Source organism: Acanthochromis polyacanthus, chromosome 11 (assembly GCF_021347895.1).
Source record: "Acanthochromis polyacanthus isolate Apoly-LR-REF ecotype Palm Island chromosome 11, KAUST_Apoly_ChrSc, whole genome shotgun sequence".
Lineage (NCBI taxonomy): Eukaryota > Metazoa > Chordata > Actinopteri > Pomacentridae > Acanthochromis > Acanthochromis polyacanthus.
Window position 1 is genome coordinate 11,688,221 of NC_067123.1, and position 21,293 is coordinate 11,709,513.

At 39.2% G+C, this 21,293-nt stretch overlaps 2 gene segments (V, D, J or C); both read right to left on the bottom strand.

Annotated features, from left to right (window-relative positions):
- Positions 1 to 204: 204 nt before the first annotated feature.
- Positions 205 to 9,885, bottom strand: LOC127536238 (Ig kappa-b4 chain C region-like). The segment is given in 3 exon segments: positions 205 to 329; positions 7,882 to 8,123; positions 9,678 to 9,885. Coding segments are annotated over 3 exon segments (339 nt in total).
- Positions 9,886 to 11,976: 2,091 nt separating this feature from the next.
- On the bottom strand, positions 11,977 to 12,421 carry LOC127536246 (Ig kappa-b4 chain C region-like). The segment is given in 1 exon segment: positions 11,977 to 12,421. A coding segment is annotated over 1 exon segment (255 nt).
- Between the last annotated feature and the right edge of the window lie 8,872 nt (positions 12,422 to 21,293).

Here is a 21,293-nt window from a genome sequence, read left to right on the forward strand (position 1 = left end):
AGTATCAGAACAGAACCAGTGTGATGTTTCCACTTGATAAAGATTCATGACAAAATCCACAATAAAGTCTGCAACCTGAGAGACAAAGTATGTTGTTTTCAAGCATAAAAAGCATCAGTATCACTGAAGATGAACAATAGTAATGATAAGATAAAGTCGCAGTAGAAAAGTCAGACAACGACAGAAAGAGAAATACAGAGAACAGCAGAGTGGAACCAGTGTGATGTTCCCAGTGGGTGAGGTCAGGACTGGGAACACTGGTCTCTCCTCAGTGACTCTGAGAGTGGAGTCTGGGAGCCCTGGGTGGCCTCACAGCTCACAGAGCCCACCTTCCTCCACTGGTCTGCAGGGAGCCTCAGGGTGCTGCTCCAGCTGTAGAGGCCGTCCTCCTGCAGCACCCCGGGGCTCCTGCTCTCCTCCCAGCTGCTGCTGCTGCTGCTGCTGCCGTCCACCTTCCAGGACAGACTCCAGTCTGAGGGGAAGCCCTTGTTGGCCAGACACATGAGCGTGGCCTTCCCCTGCTGCAGCTCCTCTGTGGAGGGGGGCAGCACCGTCAGGGAGGGACGGACATCACCCACTGCAGAGAGAGAGAACACATTTTAGACAAACTGGGAGTTTGGATCAAACTTCTCTTCAGAGTTTCACTTCCCTCTCAGATCAGTAACCATGGCAACAGACAGGCATCACTGATGAACCACGACAACAGACAGGTTTCAGTACTAAAGATAAAAATTTTAAAGTGACATTTTGTTTCTCTGTCGTTTTCATTTTCAAGCTTCAAAAATTCATTCTTAGTTTTTACAATGAAAAACATGTGAATCAATGTGAAAAATGTCAGATTTTCATTGTTTGTCAGGATTTAAATCTAAAACGAACAAAAAAACCCGGATGATGTGTTTCTGTTGTTCAGTCAAGAAACGTTGTTAAACATTGAATCACATTTCAAAACTTATCAAACAAATCACACTCAGACATTAGATATAATTCTGAGGTTTAAAAACATTTTCATTTGTGATGCAACAGATCTGACAAATTCAAGTCATTCATAGAGATCCAATAAAGTGATGAGAAATGTTTTGTCAGGTAATTAGACTGAAGCTTAAAAAATTTACTTCAGAGAGAAATTTTTGAAATCTTAAAATTTTTCAAACTTAGTTTCTGCTCAGACAAAACATTGAAGTGAAGAAGATTTTAGTCTGAACATCAAATGACATCAATTCAAAATCACTGAAATGGTAAAAAATGACTTTTTCCAGCTAAAATGTTTTGAAAATGTCAATGGTTATGAAAGAAAGTTTAATAAATATATAATTTCTAATATTTAACAAGTGAAATGTACTTACAGTTAACCTCCAGTCTGGTTCCTCCACCAAAAGTCCACCACAGTGATACAAAGTGATTGAGCCGCCGTACAAAAACCTCTGACTGTAGAGAGACACGACTCTCTGACTCTGAAACAAACAAACTCAACACAACATTCACGGTTTTTCTGAAAAACAAAAGTTAAAGTGTCAGAAAAATTTAGAAATTTAAAAATAATTCAATTTTCCAGCTGTATTGTGAACTAAAATTCTTATATGTGAATGAATTTAATAGACATAGAGACATGAAGCATGAACACATTTGTGTAAAGATTCTGCACTGCAGCAAAATAAACATAAAAACTGTAGAAGAAGAAATTTTTTGTCCTTAATATTAAAGATTTATTTAAAAATTGGTAATTTAAATAAAATGTGTCCCAAAGTAGATGTATTTCATCACAGTTTAAGGAGAATAAATAGAAACTTTTGTCAGAAAAGTCCATAGACGTATACAAATGATCACTGACACTTTCCTGATCAATACTCTGATAAAGTTATTGATCCACTGATAACCTGCATCCTCAGATTATCCAAGTCCCTGTTGGAGTCAGTCAGAGCATTTCCATAGAGAGACACTTTGCATCAGCAGCACCATGCTCCAGTGCTCTGGGAGACTTTATAGTCCTGACACTTGAACACTGGATGACTGATAGCTGTCCTCCATGACAACAGAAGACACAGAAATCCTCCTCATCAAAAACATGACTTTCATCTTCATCTGGACTCTCCTCTGCTGCTGCTTCACAGGTAAAGTCCAGAGAATCAAACTCCTCTGTCAACATTAATCCCTCTTAAATGAAGCCCACAAAACCATGACTCTGCTTTCTGTTTGTGTCTCTGTATCCTCAGAGTCCAGAGGTCAGGCCACAGTGACTCAACCTGGATCAGTGAGTTCTGCTCTGGGAGGCTCCGTTAAAATCAGATGTCAGACCAGTCACAGGGTAGATGATGGAGAAGACCAATTCTGGTACCAACAGAGAGATGGAGAACCTCCCAAACTGCTTATCAACTATGGTAATCGTAAAGTTTCTGGGATTTCAGATCGATTTTCAGGCAGCGGATCAAACACAGACTTCACTTTGACCATCAGTGGAGTTCAGGCTGAAGATGCTGCAGTTTATTATTGTATGGGTGAATTCTTCATCAACAGTCAGTATTCGTTCTCACAGTGAGAAACCGTCGTACAAAAACCTCCCTCAGTCAGACTGAACAGAAACTGAACTGAGACTCACACTTCACTGAACACACACCATGAAGTTGGTTGAACATTTCATTTCTTCTGTTGGACGTTAAATGACTCATTCCATGACAGCTTCTCACCACCTGTTCATGTCTCATTTTAATCTCATGTTCTGCTTTCACAAAAAGTCAACAGGAGTCAACCTGAAAGAGTAAGAAAGATAAAGCTGGATCATGATTTAAAGTAAGTTTCACACCCACAGTTATCTCAGCTGTATCCTGTTAAATAAACTGATGAGAAAGATCAGCATCAGAACCCTTTATGATCAAAAATTCTCCAAACAAATGTGGTTTAATCACATCTCACAAAACAGGATTTTAAATAAATTCAATTATTTTATGAGAGAAAGAAACCTCAATATCAACAGGAATTAAACTGCCAAAAAAAAATCTGTGATATAGTTACATCTGTTCTATATGCATCAATTTATTTTTACTGCTAAAATAAATACACTAGTTCATTTATGCGTGACACACAAAACCCTAGAAATGCATTTGATTGATACTTTATTCATGGAACCAGCATGTGTCCACCCAGTCTCAGACATCTTGGTGTAAATGATCCCACTCCTCAGTTGCTTTAGAATTCTTCACCATGTTGACTTAAATAAACAAAATCCACATTAACTAAACAAATCTGTTGCCATCAAGCTGCAGACAAAGACTCAGCTCTAAAATAATGAATAACACCAAATAAATGATGATGAATCTCAGAGATGAACAGAAAATTCAGGAGAGTTTTTCACAGGGTTTTCTGATGGGAGATTCAGCTGAGTAACACGAATCAGGTCTGGATGATCAGGAGAACAAAAGAATCATGAGAGAAGGAAGATTTTAATGGAAACAAAAAGACGCATGTTTGAAATTAAAGCAGGACAAACCACACATTTTCAACCTTGATTTTTTAAGTCAATATCAATCGGATGCTCACATTGCTACTCACAAGTGTTAATACCTGGACTGGATCAGGTTAATACCCTCCAATCTTTTACAAATGCAGATACGATGACTATAAACCAACTGGAAAATTTCCCTTTTCATTGCTTTTGAACATTGAAACTTGATGAATACAATTTGGGTTTTTGGACAAGAATTGAGAAATAAAGACTTTTTCATGTCAAAGTTAAGCAGATTGATATAAAATAATGCTTTTAATTACAAAAATAAAATGCAAATTAAGTGATCACATCAGTCTCCACTCATTTCAAGTCAGTTTTAGTAGATACACTTTGGCATCAATTACATCATTGAGTCTGTGTCAATCAGAGCATTTCCATAGAGAGACACTTTGCATCAGCAGCACCATGCTCCAGTGCTCTGGGAGACTTCAGTGTATGACTTCAGTATCTGCTGTCTGAATGAGAACCAGAGTGTGTAAAGTTTTTGTTCAGCCAGAACTGAGCTCAGACAGAAATGTTACTTCTGCAATTATGGAATTTAGCTCGATATATAAAGATATTCAAACAACATTTTACGAACAATGTGCTACACAAAAGAATTTAAGATGTCCATAGATGTTGTTTGAAGAAAAATGAAAAACTGACAATTGCTGTTAAAATTCTCAAACCAGTTTCTACCTGAACAAACTTCAAACCAAAATCTTTGTTCAACATCAAAATCAGTCAGAATAAAAGAAATGTGTATATTATTATAATATGTATAGAGTGAACACAGGAGCTGCACAGTGGAATAGTGGTTAGCACTTTCACCTTGCAGCAAGAAGATCCCCAGCCTGGGCCTGGGATCTTTCTGCATGGAGTTTGCATGTTCTCCCTGTGCATGCATGGGTTTTCTCCGGTCACTCCGGCTTCCTCCCACATTCCAAAAATATGCTGAGGTTAATTGATTACTCTAAATTGCCCGTAGGTGTGAATGTGAGTGTGATTGTCTGTCTGTATATGTAGCCCTGCGACAGACTGGCGACGTGTCCAGGGTGTCAGCTGAGATAGGCTCCAGCACCCCCCGCGACCCTCGTGAGGATAAAGCGGTGTATAGAGAATGGATGGATGTATAGATTGAACACACATTAATAATACAGTTTGAATCTGATGGGACTTAACATTTGCTCTGAAAGCACAAGTTGGGATCTAAAAAAAGAACATCTTTATATGACTCATGTAAAAGATGTTAAATTTAAACATTTCAGATGAAGTCATGTATTCAACATACAGTTTATAGTTTTAATGCCTTTCTTGACATGAGGTTGAAAACAATGAGCTAAATATCAAAGTTCACCTCTGATCTGATCCGTTGTCATTCTTCTTGCTGTTTGAGCTTTTCAGCAGAAACACTGTGTGAATATTTCAAAGGTTCAGTTTACAGAACAAGCATTGAAATCTCTTTATACCAAAATGTAGAAATATAAAATTGACCATTTCTACACCATAAAACTGACGTATGAACTTCGTATTATTTAATATTGATGCAGCCACATCAACACTGTAAACCAACAGAACATAATAATAGTGATCTTAGTTTGCAACTCTTTGTCAGTGATTTGTCCATCAGTGAAGAGGAAGCCTGGCGATGTGTTGAGGACAGCTGCAGCTGACTGACTCTGAGTGTTTGCATATGTGTCCTGCCTCTGAGCTCCACACGTTAAGAGGCCAGTGTTGATCAGAGTCTGTCCAGACCTTTCACAGACTCTGACACGCCCGCAGCACAATGATGATGTCCCTGACTCTACTGCTGGCCACCCTGGGGCTCCTTGTTCAGGGTGAGACTCTCTGCTGAAAACTTTGCTTCAGGATGCAGCAGCTTCACCACAATCATGTTGTGCTGTGATGGAGAAACACTGAAACAAGCAGCACTGACCTTCTTCCATCTGTTGTCCATGTTCAACCAATGATCCTCTTGTGTTTGGATGCTGATCATCTTTCTCCAAGCTGGATTTGTCTCAGTCACCCTTCTCCTCTTTTTCATCTTTTCAGGTTCATCATCAGAAATCATCCTGACTCAGTCTCCTGGATCTCAGTCTGTTGTTCCAGGACAGAGAGTCTCCATCACATGTAGAAGCAGTACAAGTATTGGTAGCTACCTGCACTGGTACCTTCAGAAACCTGGAGAAGCTCCTAAACTGCTTGTTTATTATGCTTCAAATCGTCAGTCTGGAGTTCCAGATCGTTTCAGTGGGAGTGGGAGTGGAACTCAGTTTACTTTGACCATCAGTGGAGTTCAGGCTGAAGATTCAGGAGTTTATTATTGTTCTCAAAGTGGTTACAGCTACCCGTTCACACAGTGATACAACGTCGTACAAAAACCTCCCTCAGCTGAAGAGGAACTGATCTGAATCAACAGCTGCACTGAAGCACAAACACTCAAACTAACTTACCCTTTACAATACAAAAAAACTGTAACAGTTTTCACATTATTTTTCACGTTTTTCATTTCATTCAATGAAAGAATTTTTTTGCCAAAAACCAGAATCAAACACCAACCCTCATTTTTTAAGACTTTTATGTCTTGAATAATATTTTAATGCGACAATACATGATAAACAAAACAGCTAATTGAAGTACAAACATTCAGCACAAGCATTTTGTAAAATTTCATCATTGCTGTCAAAAATCCAATAACTTTATTTTCTGAAAATGAGAGAATACAATAACAAACTATTTTCAGTTCTTAACAACACAAGAAAAATGTCTGCTGTCATAAATCTTACAGTTACGATGATGCTTCGAGGAATTAAACATGATGAGCATCTTTTAGTTCAATAAACATTCTCAACAAATGTTTAAATAGCACAATTCAGCACACAGATAAGTGCAGAACTTTTAAAAATTATTTGATCAGTTTTAAATGAATCTCCTCTTAAAAAGGCTAAGTTTGTCTCTTAAATGAAGCTACAGTTAAAATTTATTGCACCAACATATGATTGACGTTCCACACTGAAAACAGTTAGCATTAATCATTTACATTTTTTTTCAGCATTATCACAAACCATAAAAATGACAATGTGTTAATTGTTTATCACAATTCTGTCTCTGAGCTCCTTGGGCAGTTCCTTCAACCTCATGATTCTCATTTGCTCTGACATGCACTGTGAGCTGTAAGGTCTTACATAGACAGGTGTGTGCCTTTCCTAATCAAGTCCAATCAGTTTAATTAAACACAGCTGGACTCCAATGAAAAAGCAGAACCATCTCTAGGAGGATCAGTAGAAATGGACAGAATGTCAGTTAAATATGAATGTCGCTGCAAAGGGTCTGAATTCTTATGACCATGTGATATTTCAGTTTTTCTTTTTTAATAAATTTGCAAAAATTTCTACATTTCTGTTTTTTTTTCTGTCAAGATGGGGTGCTGAGTGTACATTAATGAGGAATAAAATGAACTTTTTTGATTTTGGCAAATGGCTGCAATGACACAGAGTGAAAAATTTCAAGTAGTCTGAATACTTTCCGTACCCACTGTATATTAAACACTGACATATGAAATACATTTTTAACATTCAAAATCTTTAACAGTAAAAATTCATGATAATTTTTTTTTTTAAAACTTTGGGTTGTTTTATTTATCTAAAAGATGTGTCTACAACAACAACAACAACAAAAAACAAAGTCAACAGATGTGTTTATTTGATGCATTTTTGTTGCTTTAAAATGTTATCTAACTTGCAGCAATCACAGCATGAATGGGACTGGAAAGACAGAAAGCAAATCACTGCATGCAGATGACATCCTGCTTTTTCTTTTAAACCTAAGAATAATTCAGATTTTTGAGACAACAACGTGCTTCAAGACTTGTTCAAAACAGATCAACTTTAATAATTGATGGTTAATTTTTTTGGTTTGTGTCAATTAATCAAAATAATTTGATGCTATAAGATTTTCATACCAAATAAAAGAATACCAAAAACATTGACTTGTTTTCTTGATACATTTTTTATTATTTTAAAATGCTTTAACCATCAGAATAAGGATGATTTTAGAAAGAGAGAAAGTTACAGAGAGCAACCAGAGAACAGTATCAGAACAGAACCAGTGTGATGTTTCCACATGATAAAGATTCATGACAAAATCCACAATAAAGTCTGCAACCTGAGAGACAAAATATGTTGTTTTCAAGCATAAAAAGCAAAAGTATCACTGAAGGTGAACAATAGTAATGATAAGATAAAGTCGCAATACAACGACAGAAAGAGAAATACAGAGAACAGCAGAGTGGAACCAGTGTGATGTTCCCAGTGAGGTCAGGACTGGGAACACTGGTCTCTCCACAGTTTCTCTGAGAGTGGAGTCTGGGAGCCCTGGGTGGCCTCACAGCTCACAGAGCCCACCTTCCCCCACTGGTCTGCAGGGAGCCTCAGGGTGCTGCTCCAGCTGTAGAGGCCGTCCTCCTGCAGCACCCCGGGGCTCCTGCTCTCCTCCCAGCTGCTACTGATGATGCCGCCATCCACCTTCCAGGACAGACTCCAGTCTGAGGGGAAGCCCTTGTTGGCCAGACACATGAGCGTGGCCTTCCCCTGCTGCAGCTCCTCTGTGGAGGGGGGCAGCACCGTCAGGGAGGGACGGACATCACCTAGGAGACACCAATCAGCTTAGAGGACAGGGAGCACACAGCTGTCAATCAAACAGCAGCCACTTGGACACCTTCACTGTGAGAGACTTGATTCAGTCCTTCAAGGAGTTTCTGTCAGATGCTTTTTCTGCTCCACCAGTCACTCACTCACACATTGTTTCACTTCCCTTTAACAAACCTCTCATGCACATCAGCACACAGAGAATCATCAACATGTTCAACTATGTCAGATACTCTGGAAATAAAAGCAGCAGACGTGGAAACATTCACAAGTTTTTCTTTAAATCATCAACAGTATGAAGTAAACATTGCTTTGAAATATTTAGTGGAACTAAAACCAACAGATGTGAAAACATTCATAAGTTTTAGCTTAAACTGTAAAATGTTTGAACTAAATATTACTTTAAATCATCTTATGAAAATAAGACAAGAACATCAACTCACCACCAAAAAAAGTTCTGCCCATGGTTTTCTATCATTTTTTAACTGTTCACATGATTTTAAACTAAATTTGAAACAAGATCTGACAAAACACAGACATCAGAGATTTTCTACATTTTTATATTCTAATGTTTCTTTACAGTCTGTGTCATATTTGTTGAAGAAAGTGTTTCTCATATAAAACAAATCATCAAAATAACAGTTCCTTCAATGGAAATTTGGAAAAATTATTCTGTGACAAAATTTACAGAATAGATTAATTTAATTTGATTATAATTTAAGTTTGAATGTTGTGTCAGAGAGAAATGAGAGCAAAGCTGATCAGAGTTAACCTTCATGAGGAGAAATTAAAACAGAAATATTGTAAGGAAGTTTTTTTTCCTCACTCAAACCATCAGAAAAGGTCATTTAATCACATTTAAAATTATTGTATTTAGTATCAAATACAGTTTAAACTTACGTCCAACATCCAGTCTGGTTCCTCCACCAAAAGTCCACCACAGTGATACAAACTGATTGAGCCGCCGTACAAAAACCTCTGACTATAGAGAGACACGGCTCTCTGACTCTGAAACAAACAAACTCAACACAAACAGTCTCAGTGAGTCAAACAGCTGCTTCACATGAAAACAAACTTTAACACAATGACAGGAATTTAAAAACAGATTAATTTGGCTTCATTATTTTGCTTTTATTATGTCAAAATCAATGTAAGTCTTCTTGATGTAGGAATTTATCAAGCAAAAATTTCTTTAGAAAAAATGGTTTTCATAGAGAATAAATCTGTAAAAACTGCCAGAACTCATTTGTGATCAATAAACTGATGACGTGATTGATCCACTGATGATCAGCTCTGTAATGTGTTTGCATATGTGTCCTGCCTCTGAGCTCCACACGTTAAGAGGCCAGTGTTGATCAGAGTCTGTCCAGACCTTTCACAGACTCTGACACGCCCGCAGCACAATGATGATGTCCCTGACTCTACTGCTGGCCACCCTGGGGCTCCTTGTTCAGGGTGAGACTCTCTGCTGAAAACTTTGCTTCAGGATGCAGCAGCTTCACCACAATCATGTTGTGCTGTGATGGAGAAACACTGAAACAAGCAGCACTGACCTTCTTCCATCTGTTGTCCATGTTCAACCAATGATCCTCTTGTGTTTGGATGCTGATCATCTTTCTCCAAGCTGGATTTGTCTCAGTAATCCTTCTCCTCTTTTTCATCTTTTCAGGTTCATCATCAGAAATCATCCTGACTCAGTCTCCTGGATCTCAGTCTGTTGTTCCAGGACAAACTGTCTCCATCACATGTAGAAGCAGTTCAAGTATTGGTAACTGGCTGCACTGGTACCTTCAGAAACCGGGAGGAGCTCCTAAACTCCTGATTTATAAAGCTTCAACTCGTCAGTCTGGAGTTCCGGATCGTTTCAGTGGACGTGGATCAGATCCTGTCTACACTTTGACCATCAGTGGAGTTCAGGCTGAAGATTCAGGAGTTTATTACTGTCAACAGGGTTACAGCACACCGTTCACACAGTGATATAACGTCGTACAAAAACCTCCCTCAGCTGAAGAGGAACTGATCTAAATCAACAGCTGCACTGAAGTTAAAACACTAAGAGACCTGATCTATCTATCTATCTATCTATCTATCTATCTATCTATCTATCTATCTATCTATCTATCTATCTATCTATCTATCTATCTATCTATCTATCTATCTATCTATCTATCTATCTGTCTGTCTGTCTATCACATGACATGAATCCAAATAGTTTTCTAGTTTTTTTTTTGCAAACAGCCTTGATGAGAAAAAAACAAAAACATAATCACAGTGTCCAAGTTGAAAAGAGAGAACTCATGATAAGTTATATTTTAAATGAAGAAGAAAATCCCGTGCAACAATTATCAACAAGATGTTTAAAATAAAGATGACCAAAATTAAATCAGAATGCTTTTCATGTAAACAATATCTTAAAATGATATTATAAAAAGTCATCTTTTCTTATTTCCACCTGTATTAGGATATTTCTGCTCTACAGAAACATTATCAAGTGAAATTTAAAAGGCTGGTGCAGAATAATACAGTTTTTCTCAGTCGCTTTGGTACATTTCTCAGATCAGAATTGAAATTCTCAAAACTACTTGTTCAATCTTCACATCATTGTGTCACTTGTGCGCATCAAAAAAGTAGTTTCTCATTTCTTTGAACAAGTTGCAAATGCTTTGGTACATCCATGCAAATGATTATGTTCAATCCTCTGCTGTTTTCTACATTATCAACTGCTGATGGCATGTTGATCAAAATGTATTATAATGGATCTCTGTTGAATAGTCTCATCCCACACAGCATTCAGGTATTAGGTCATTGCATAAGTCTTTACATGCAAACTGGTTGAGCAAGTTGCCATAATATGTCAAAGATGTTTCTATACATTTCCATTGGACTTTTATTCTAAATCTGTCCTGAAATGGGGAACTGTTCCCAGGTGAATCTTGAATTTCTCTATGAAGGGAAATGTGTGAAAGGTTAGGATCTTTCTGAAATTGCTCAAAGACGCAAGAGAAGATATTCATAGTGGATGAGAATTTGTGGTCCAACAGACAGGAACATCAGGAGGTGTAGGAAGACTGCACTGTAATTCCTACAGCACTGCATGTACAGTTTTCCCTAAGGAGAATGTCCTATGTTCACATTTCTACTGCTGTTTTTTTCCTTGTACTATGCAGCGCTGTTTTCCTTTCTGTATCACAATGTCATGGTCTGTCAACAAATTACAACAATAAAAGCGTAAATAACTGTCATCAAAACTTTAGCCATAGTTTACATCAGAACATCCCTCCAGAGTACACTGTTCTAATAACATCACTAAGCAATTTGACTGTCTTATCCACACACAATGGAACAAGGACTTGTCATTCTGATGGCAATGACATGTTCACTGACACAGATATTTACTTCTGAGAGATGTGTCGCTATTTGTATGAACTGTATTGAGAAATGCACTTGCTGTGTTGCAAATGTCGATGATGATTCGAGAAATGCACCAAAGCAACTGAGAAAAACTGTAATACCTGATTTATTCCAATAGTTTAGAATTACAATTGTGTGCTGTGATGAGAAAATCTGACTCATATTTCTTAAGATTTCTTAAGATTCATGATAGACTAATGACCCTTCCTGCTCCAGGGGCACCGTCCCATGGCTGAACCTTCGCTCTGATGCTCCCGACTGGGGGGGATATGCGAAAATCAGAATTTCCCCTCCTGAGATGAATAGAATAGAATAGAATAGAATAGAATAGAATAGAATAGAATAGAATAGAAAGCCTTTATTGTCATTATATGACGGGTATGGAATAAGAAAATAAAATAAATGAATAAATGAATAAAAAACTCAAGATCGATGAAAAAGTTGATAATCAGAGACAAATCTTTATTGTTTTGAAGCATGAACAGTATCAGCGTCACTGAAGGTGAATCATAATAATGGTAAGTTGGAGTCATTAGAAACGAAAGAGCCAAAGAGAGAAAGAAAAACAGAGAACAGTATCAGAACAGAACCAATGTGATGTTCCCAGTGGGTGAGGTCAGGACTGGGAACACTGGTCTCTCCTCAGTGACTCTGAGAGTGGAGTCTGGGAGCCCTGGGTGGCCTCACAGCTCACAGAGCCCACCTTCCCCCACTGGTCTGCAGGGAGCCTCAGGGTGCTGCTCCAGCTGTAGAGGCCGTCCTCCTGCAGCACCCCGGGGCTCCTGCTCTCCTCCCAGCTGCTGCTGCTGCTGCCGTCCACCTTCCAGGACAGACTCCAGTCTGAGGGGAAGCCCTTGTTGGCCAGACACATGAGCGTGGCCTTCCCCTGCTGCAGCTCCTCTGTGGAGGGGGCAGCACCGTCAGGGAGGGACGGACATCACCTAGGAGACACCAATCAGCTTAGAGGACAGGGAGCACACAGCTGTCAATCAAACAGCAGCCACTTGTAGACCTTCACTGTGAGAGACTTGATTCAGTCCTTCAAGGAGTTTCTGTCAGATGCTTTTTCTGCTCCACCAGTCACTCACTCACACATTGTTTCACTTCCCTTTAACAAACCTCTCATGCACATCAGCACACAGAGAATCATCAACACTTTCAAATATGTCAGATACTCTGGAAATAAAAGCAGCAGATGTGGAAACATTCACAAGTTTTTCTTTAAATCATCAACAGTCTGACCGAAACATTACTTGAAATCATTTTGTGGAAATAAGATGAGAACATCAACTCACCACCATAAAATGTTCTGTACATGGTTTTCTATCATTATTTAACTGTTCACATGATTTTAAACTGAATTTGAAACAATATCTGACAAAACACAGACATCAGAGATTTCATCCATTTTTGTATTGTAATTTTTCATTACAGTGGGTGCCGTGTCATTTGATGATTCTTTTTTCATGTAAACTAATTCATCCAAACAACAGTTAATTTAATGGAAATTTGGAAAAAAAAATTCTGTGATGAAATTTACAATTTTAACTTCACAACATTATAATTTTGAAATTTGTGCCAGACAGAAATAATAGCAAAGCTGATCAGAGTTAACCTTCATGAGGAGAAATTAAAACAGAAATATTGTAAAGAAATTTGTCTCTCATTCAAACCATTAAAAAAGATCATTTCAGTACATTTTGTATTTAGCATCAAACACAGTACTTACGTCCAAATTCCAGTCTGGTTCCTCCACCAAAAGTCCACCACAGTGATACAAACTGATTGAGCCGCGGTGCAAAAACCTCTGACTGTCGAGAGACACGACTCTCTGATTTTGTCACACTGAACTAAACCTACAAGCACTAAAGATTTAACCATTACCACCAGAGAATGATTTATCTTCTGTAACATTATATTATTTTAAATCCATTGTATCATTTTTTTGAATTTCCAACGTAGTGTCCTATTGGCAAAATATTTGTAAAAGAATTTAAAGAAAAAGATGTTTATACTCTTCAGTAGAATTAATGGACAATCTAAGGATACTGAAACAGGAATAGATTTTTTTAAAAATAAATCAAAAATGGAACTTACGTCCAACATCCAGTCTGGTTCCTCCACCGAACGTGTACCACAGTGATACAAACTGATTGAGCCGCCGTACAAAAACCTCTGACTGTAGAGAGACACGACTCTCTGACTTTGTCACACTGAACTAAACCTACAAGCACTAAAGATTAAATTATTCACACTAGAAAATGATTTATCTTCTGTACCATTCTATTATTTTTAATCTATTTTGTGTGTTTTTTTAATTTCCATTGGTAAAGTCAACATCGTGTCCTCATGACAAAATGTTTGTTAAAGAATTTACAGGAAAAGCTTTTTATACTCCTCAGTATAATTAATGGACATATTAAGAACACTGGAACAGTGCTAGATCTTTAAAAAAATACATCAAAAATGGAACTTACGTCCAACATCCAGTCTGGTTCCTCCACCAAAAGTCCACCACAGTGATACAAACTGATTGAGCCGCCGTACAAAAACCTCTGACTGTAGAGAGACACGGCTCTCTGACTTTGAAACAAACAAGCTCAACACAAACAGTCTCAGTGAGACAAACAGCTGCTTCACATGAAAACAAACTTCATCAGAGTGACAGAAATTTTGAAATATATTCATTTGTTTTGATTTTTTGTTTTTATTATGTCAAATCAATGCTGAGCTATCTGGACGCAAAAGTCAATCAAACATTTCTTTTAGAAATAAGTTTCATGCCACAAAAAATCCAGAAAACAGTCTGGACACATATTTCTGATCAATATTATGATAAAATAAATTAATCCATTGATAACCTGCATCATCAGATTGACCCAAGTCCCTGTTGGAGTCAGTCAGAGCATTTCCATAGAGAGACACTTTGCATCAGCAGCACCATGCTCCAGTGCTCTGGGAGACTTTATAGTCCTGACACTTGAACACTGGATGACTGACAGCTGTCCTCCATGACAACAGAAGACACAGAAATCCTCCTCACCAAAAACATGACTTTCATCTTCATCTGGACTCTCCTCTGCTGCTGCTTCACAGGTAAAGTCCAGAGAATCAAACTCCTCGATCAACATCCATCCCTCTGAAATGAAGCCCACAAAACCATGACTCTGCTTTCTGTTTGTGTCTCTGTATCCTCAGAGTCCAGAGGTCAGATCACAGTGACTCAACCTGGATCAGTGAGTTCTGCTCTGGGAGGCTCTGTCACCATCAGATGTCAGACCAGTCACAGGGTAGATGATGGAGAAGACCAATCCTGGTACCAACAGAGAGATGGAGAACCTCCTAAACTGCTCATTTACTATAGTAGTTCTAGAGCATCTGGGATTCCAGATCGATTTTCTGGCAGCGGATCAAACACAGACTTCACTTTGACCATCAGTGGAGTTCAGGCTGAAGATGCTGCAGTTTATTATTGTATGGGAGAATTCTACATCAACAGTCAGTATTCGTTCACACAGTGAAAAACCGTTGTACAAAAACTTCCTTCAGTCAAACTGAACAGAAACTGAAATGAGATTCACACTTGACTGAACACAAACACACAGTTGTATATCTGTCTTTGTTGTGAAGCGTGACATGAAGGCTGTGGGTATTGACACAGAGACCTGGGAAAATCTCACAGCTGATCGGTCACAATGGAGAGGAGCCGTGACCAAGCACTTCAAAATTGGAGTTCTCCACAGCCATAGTCGCCGATGCTTCAGCCAAGTACACAACTAGGATGCTATACCCATAGTCAGCCCTGACCGACAGAGGCCATTATTATTATTATGGTTGGATCACCACTGACATAATTCTCTCAGCCTCTTATCCCGATCTTCATCATTAAAAATCTATTGTCTAAGTCCATCCCAAGCACTTCCCAAACACAAAACCTCATTCTGCCTCAAAGATGTTACACTCAACACTGATGGTGAGTCAGTAAATGAGAATGCAGAGCTTAAAACTTAAATGAATATACATAAATTACATATATTTAACATCAAATTCCCACACATTTTCTGTACCATCAGTGCTGATTAAAATATTTTCCTAATCTGCCTGCTGTCATCAGGAAGAGTATCAACATCTCAACAGATGCTCCTTGTCATAGCATTGCAATATCACTCTGACTGCTGAATATAGCATGTGATCATAAATTACACAATTTTCTCCCCTTAAACACATCTTAACGTGTAGGATATCAGATGAGTCACACTGAACGTCCAAGGAGTCCTGATAATCCATGTGTCAATGTGAATCTCAATTGTGGTGGGATGCGAGGACATTGTTTGTTTTTTTGGAGGGGGGCATGCGGTTTAATGAGGACATGATGTTGCAAGGGGACAAAACATTTCATGGAGAGAGAGTGTTTTATGGGGACATAGTTGTTGATGAGGACCTGGTAGTACTTGTGGATATCTCAGTATGTGATGATGTAATGTGTTATGGAGTCATGGTGGGTTTGTAGGTGTCAGTGAAGCTGAAAAGAGTAAGTGCTCACCATGTCAACAACACAAATATTTGGACAATGAAATGTATGAAGTGTTAATAGTTAAAGCAAACAGACTACTATACATTCAATAACTGTCAAAGTTCACACGTTTCCAGTGTTTGATAAATGATCATCTAACCCAGGGGTGTCAAACTCATTTTAGCTCAGGGGCCACATAGAGGAAAATCTATTCCCAAATGGGCCGGACTGGTAAAATCATGGTATATAACTTAAAAACAACAACTTCAAATTGTTATCTTTGTTTTTATACTGTCCAAAATAGGACAAACACAACATCACCATTAATCATAAAACACTTCGTTTTTTTGAAGATTCTGAGGACAAAGAACACACAAACACACAATGCCTCAGTGATTCACAGAACCATAACAGTATCACAGACCACAGAACTATATGAAGGTGTCTCATTCAGCACTTTAAGTGTGGTTGCATTGTTTATTTGATTCCTGATACCTGGCATCTTTTAGCTTTCACCAGTGCATCAATATCAGGCATCACATTCTGAGTGACAACCAACTTCGGGATGTGATTCAAGTGGCTGTGCATGAGCCTTGAGCGCAGCTTGGTTTTATTAATGCTCATTACAGAGAAGACCTGTTCACAAATATATGTGGTTCCAAATATGGACAACAGCTTTGCAGCGAGGGCTGTCAAGTTGGGGTAACCTGGCAAGAGGTGCTGATAAAATGTGACCAAGCTAGTTGTGGCAAATTTGCCCTTGAAATCTGAATCACACTGCAAGTCAGTTATTTCAAGTTGGATGTTGACAGGCAGATCAGAGGGATTCACGGTGAATGGCGAGCAAAAAATTTTGAAGTCTTTCTCCAGTTCACAAAAAATCTGAAAACGTTGCTCAAACTCCCCGAACAGTCTCGTGATTTTATCTTTGAACCGCTTCATGTCTGCGACACGTTGGGTCGCGCACACGTTTCAGACAGTGGAAGTGAGCTGCATCACCACCGGCGAGTTGCGTCTCCCACAGTGACAGCTTCAACTTGAAAGCACGTATGCTGTCATAATACTGTGACAACTTTGTTGCGCCCTTGCAGCTGTTTGTTCAAGGTATTCAGTAACATCCACCATAAATGCAAGGTCCTGCATTCATTCTCCGGAATGAAATTCTCACACCGGCTTGCCTTTTTCTTCCATAAACTGCTCGATTTCTTCTCGTAAGTCAGAGAAACGCCTCAGCACAGCACCTCAGCTTAACCACCTTACCTCAGTGTGATATGGCAAGCCATAGATGTGGTCTTTCTCTCTGAGAAGGCTGTCAAACTGACGGTGATTCAGGCTTCTGGATCGGATGAAATTCACTGTTTGGATGACCACCTTCATGAAGTTATCCATGTTTAATGACTTGCAACACAGAGCCTCTTGGTGCAAAATACAGTGAAAAGTTTCGAAAAAAATTGCGTCCTGTGTCTGCAGAGCGCACTCTCGCTCTGAACTTTGTCACAACACCCGCTTTTTTTACCAATCATTGAGGGAGCGCCATCCGTAGCCAGGCTGACAGCGTGCAACCAGTCCACTCCGATCCTGTCCAGGGCACCGACGAGTGCAGAGAAAATATCAGCGGCTGTCGTATCGGACATTGGCACCATTTCCACAAACTCTTCAGTGACAGTCAATGTGTCATCAACCCCACGGATGAAAATGGCCAGTTGTGCAAAATCTGTCATGTCCATGCTTTCATCAATTGCAACTGAAAAGGCAATAAAAGTCTTTACTTTGTTCTTTAACTGGCTGTCCAAACCCACTGAGAGATCGGAAATCCTGTCTGCGATGAGGTTTCTTGTCAGGCTGATATTTGCAAAGGCCTGTCACTTTTCAGGGTACACGACCTCTGCTGCCTTCAGCATGCACGTTTTAATGAATTCACCCTCACTAAATGGTTTTGAAGCCACTGTAATTTCCTTAGCAATGAGGTAGCTCGCTTTCACCGCAGTGTCACTGATGTCTTGGCTGTGAGTAAAAACGGACTGCTGTTTCCTCAGACCTGACAACAGTTAATCCAGCTTCTCTTTATATTCTTTCAGCACTGCAACGTGCTGTGAACACACCAAACATACTGCTTTCCCATTCATTTCCGTGGAAAAAAAAAAAAAAAAAAAAAAAGGGGGTGAATGACCATTTTTCTTGGAACACTCTGCATCAACTTCTCTTTTTTGATAGCGACATATTGGGGCAATGTAGGTTCAAAGCATATAATGCTGAAAGTAGAAGCCATAATAAATGTCACAGGCAAAACACAGTCGCTCATCCAGATTGGCTGCGCTTGCTTGACCATCTTGATCTGCCCTGGTACAAACAGTTTACTTGCCTAACCCAATTGCTATTGCCATCTAGTGGACACAATTAGAACAGCAGTTTATTGAAAAATTGCAGCTCATTTTTAGACTTTACATAATCATCCCTCGGGCCACATTAAACCCGTTTGCCCTGTTTCACAGGCCATACATTTGACACCTCTGATCTAACCCGTATTCGACCACAGATTTAATCATTATATATAACTTAATAGTTTCATCAGTTGCCATTAAAGCAATTGTTTTCTTCACAGAGGCGGTATGATGTATTTCAGTGAAACTTAAGATGAGTGCAATGGCTCAGATGCAGGGAAGAGATTACAAGACACTAATAATGTTTTAGAATGCTTTAATGTACTAAATACCACACAGGAAAATACAGAACAAGAAACCTGGGAACAGAACCAGAAGTATAGCTAACCAGGACCTAAGAAACAGAGATAGCCCTCTGGAGGGCTGACAGAATGATTAAAGAACTTAGAAAACTATGAAACCCATGTTTAGTTACACCAAAGCAGAAATCCTAAATAATGAGAAAAAACAAAAACAAAAACACAGACTCAATACGCGAAGTAATCCAAAACCCCACTAATCCCAAAAAACTATTTACAAACTACTATATTATACCTGAGAATATTACAGGATACAACTAACAAACAACTGTAAATACTAACATTGATAACAGTCTGATATTACTTGGGAACAGAGACTTAGCTGACTGTCATGGAGGACCTGAGTTCAGGACGAGGAGAAGGGAAGCCAGGCTCGGTCAGTCCAGGTAAGTGAAGCCTCTCACAGCTGTACAATCCAGCGATGGTACAGCTGGGGTAGAGGAATGGCTATGAGGAGTCCGAGCTTTCCATGAGGTTGTAAGACACCTGGGTAGTTTATGGCATCTCAGGTGGTGAGGTCTGGCTGGCAGCAGGTGTTTCCTCCAGTGGCTCCAAGATGGAAAGAATGTAGGTAACCAGGCAGAAGTCAACATGTTCATTGTTCACAGTCCCACATCCAAAGCAGAGTGGCATCTGCTTACAAGCAGAGCGGGAGTAGCTTGATTGCACGGCTTCCACCTGCACACAATCACCAACTCAGAACACCTGCTGCAGCCTTCTACACCAACACACACCTGAGAGTAAGAGAGAGAAAGTGAGAGGAGTGAATAGAGCCAGAGGAGAGAGCACTGCCCCTGACCACAGTCTCAGGCTGTGTTCATGACAGAAACTGCACAAGTTATGTTGAATTTTTAAATGTAGGGTAAATATACATGTGGACAAAATTGTTGGTACCCCTTGGTTAATGAAAGAAAAACCTATAATGGTCACAGAAATAATTTGAATCTGACAAAGTAATAATAAATAAAAATTCTATGAAAATTAACCAATGAAAATCAGACATTGCTTTTGAACCATGGTTTAACAGAATTATTAAAAAAAAAAACTCATGAGAGGCCTGGACAAAAATGATGGTACGCCTAGAAACGACTGAAAATAATGTGATCACAGGGACATGTTCCACCAAGGTGGGTCCTCTAATTAGCATCTCAGGTGTCTACAAAGTTATAATCAATCTGTCGCCCTATTTATCGGGTTCCAAGTAGTCACTGTGCAGTTTGGTGTGTACCACACTAAACATGGACCAGAGGAAGTGAAGGAGAGAGCTGTCTCTGGAAATTAGAAAGAAAATTATACACAAACATATTAAAGGTAAAGGCTATAAGACCATTTACAAGCAGCTTGATGTTTCTGTGACTACAGTTGCACATATTGTTCAGAAATTTATTAAGACCCATGGGACTGTAGCCAACCTCCCTGGACGTGGCCGCAGGAGGAAAAATTGATGACAGATGGAACTGACAGATAATATGAATGGCAACAAAAGACACCAGAACAACCTCTGAAGACATTAAAGGTGAACTCCAAGATCAAGGTACATCAGTGTCAGATCACACCATCCTTCGCTGTTTGAGCCAAAGAAGACATCATGGGAGACGACCATCATTTAAAACAAATCATAAAGAAACCAGACTGGAATTTGCCAAACTGCATGTTGACAAACCACAAAGCTTCTGGGAGAATGTCCTATGGACAGATCAGACAAAACTTGAACTTTTTGTCAAGGCACATCAGCTCTATGTTCACAGATGCAAAAATGAAGCATATCAAGGAAAGAACACTGTTCCTACTGTGAAACATGGAGGAGGCTGTGTTATGTTCTGGGGCTGCTTTGCTGCATCTGACACAGGGTGTCTGGAATTGTGCAGGGTACAGTGAAATGTCATGACTATCAATGTATTCTAGAGGGGAAATGTGCTGCCCAGTGTCAGAAAGCTTGGTCTCAGTCACAGGTCATGGGTCTTGCAACAGGATAATGAGCCAAAACACACAGCTAAAACCACCCGCGAATAGCTAAGAGGAAAACATTGGAATATTCTGAAGTGGCCTTCTATGAGCCTCGATCTAAATCCTATTGAACATCTGTGGAAAGAGCTGAAACATGCAGGCCGGAGAAGGCACCCTTCAAACCTGAGACAACTGGAGCAGCCTGCTCACAAGGAGTGGACCAAAATACCTGCTAAGAGATACAGAAGTCTCACTGACAGTGACAGAAATTGTTTGATTTCAGTGATTGTCTCAAAAGGTTGTGCAACAAAATAGTAAGTTAAGGGTATCATCATTTTTGTCCAGGCCTGTTTCATGAGTTTTATTTTGAAAATAATTGTGTTGAACCTCAGTTCAAAAGCAATTTCTGATTTCCATTGATTAATTTTCATAGAATTTTTATTCATTACTTTTGCCAGATTCTAATTATTTCTGTGACCATTGTGGGTTTTTCCTTTCTTTAACTGAGGGGTACCAACAATTTCATTCACGTGTGTGTTCTTAAACTGTAAAACCCCT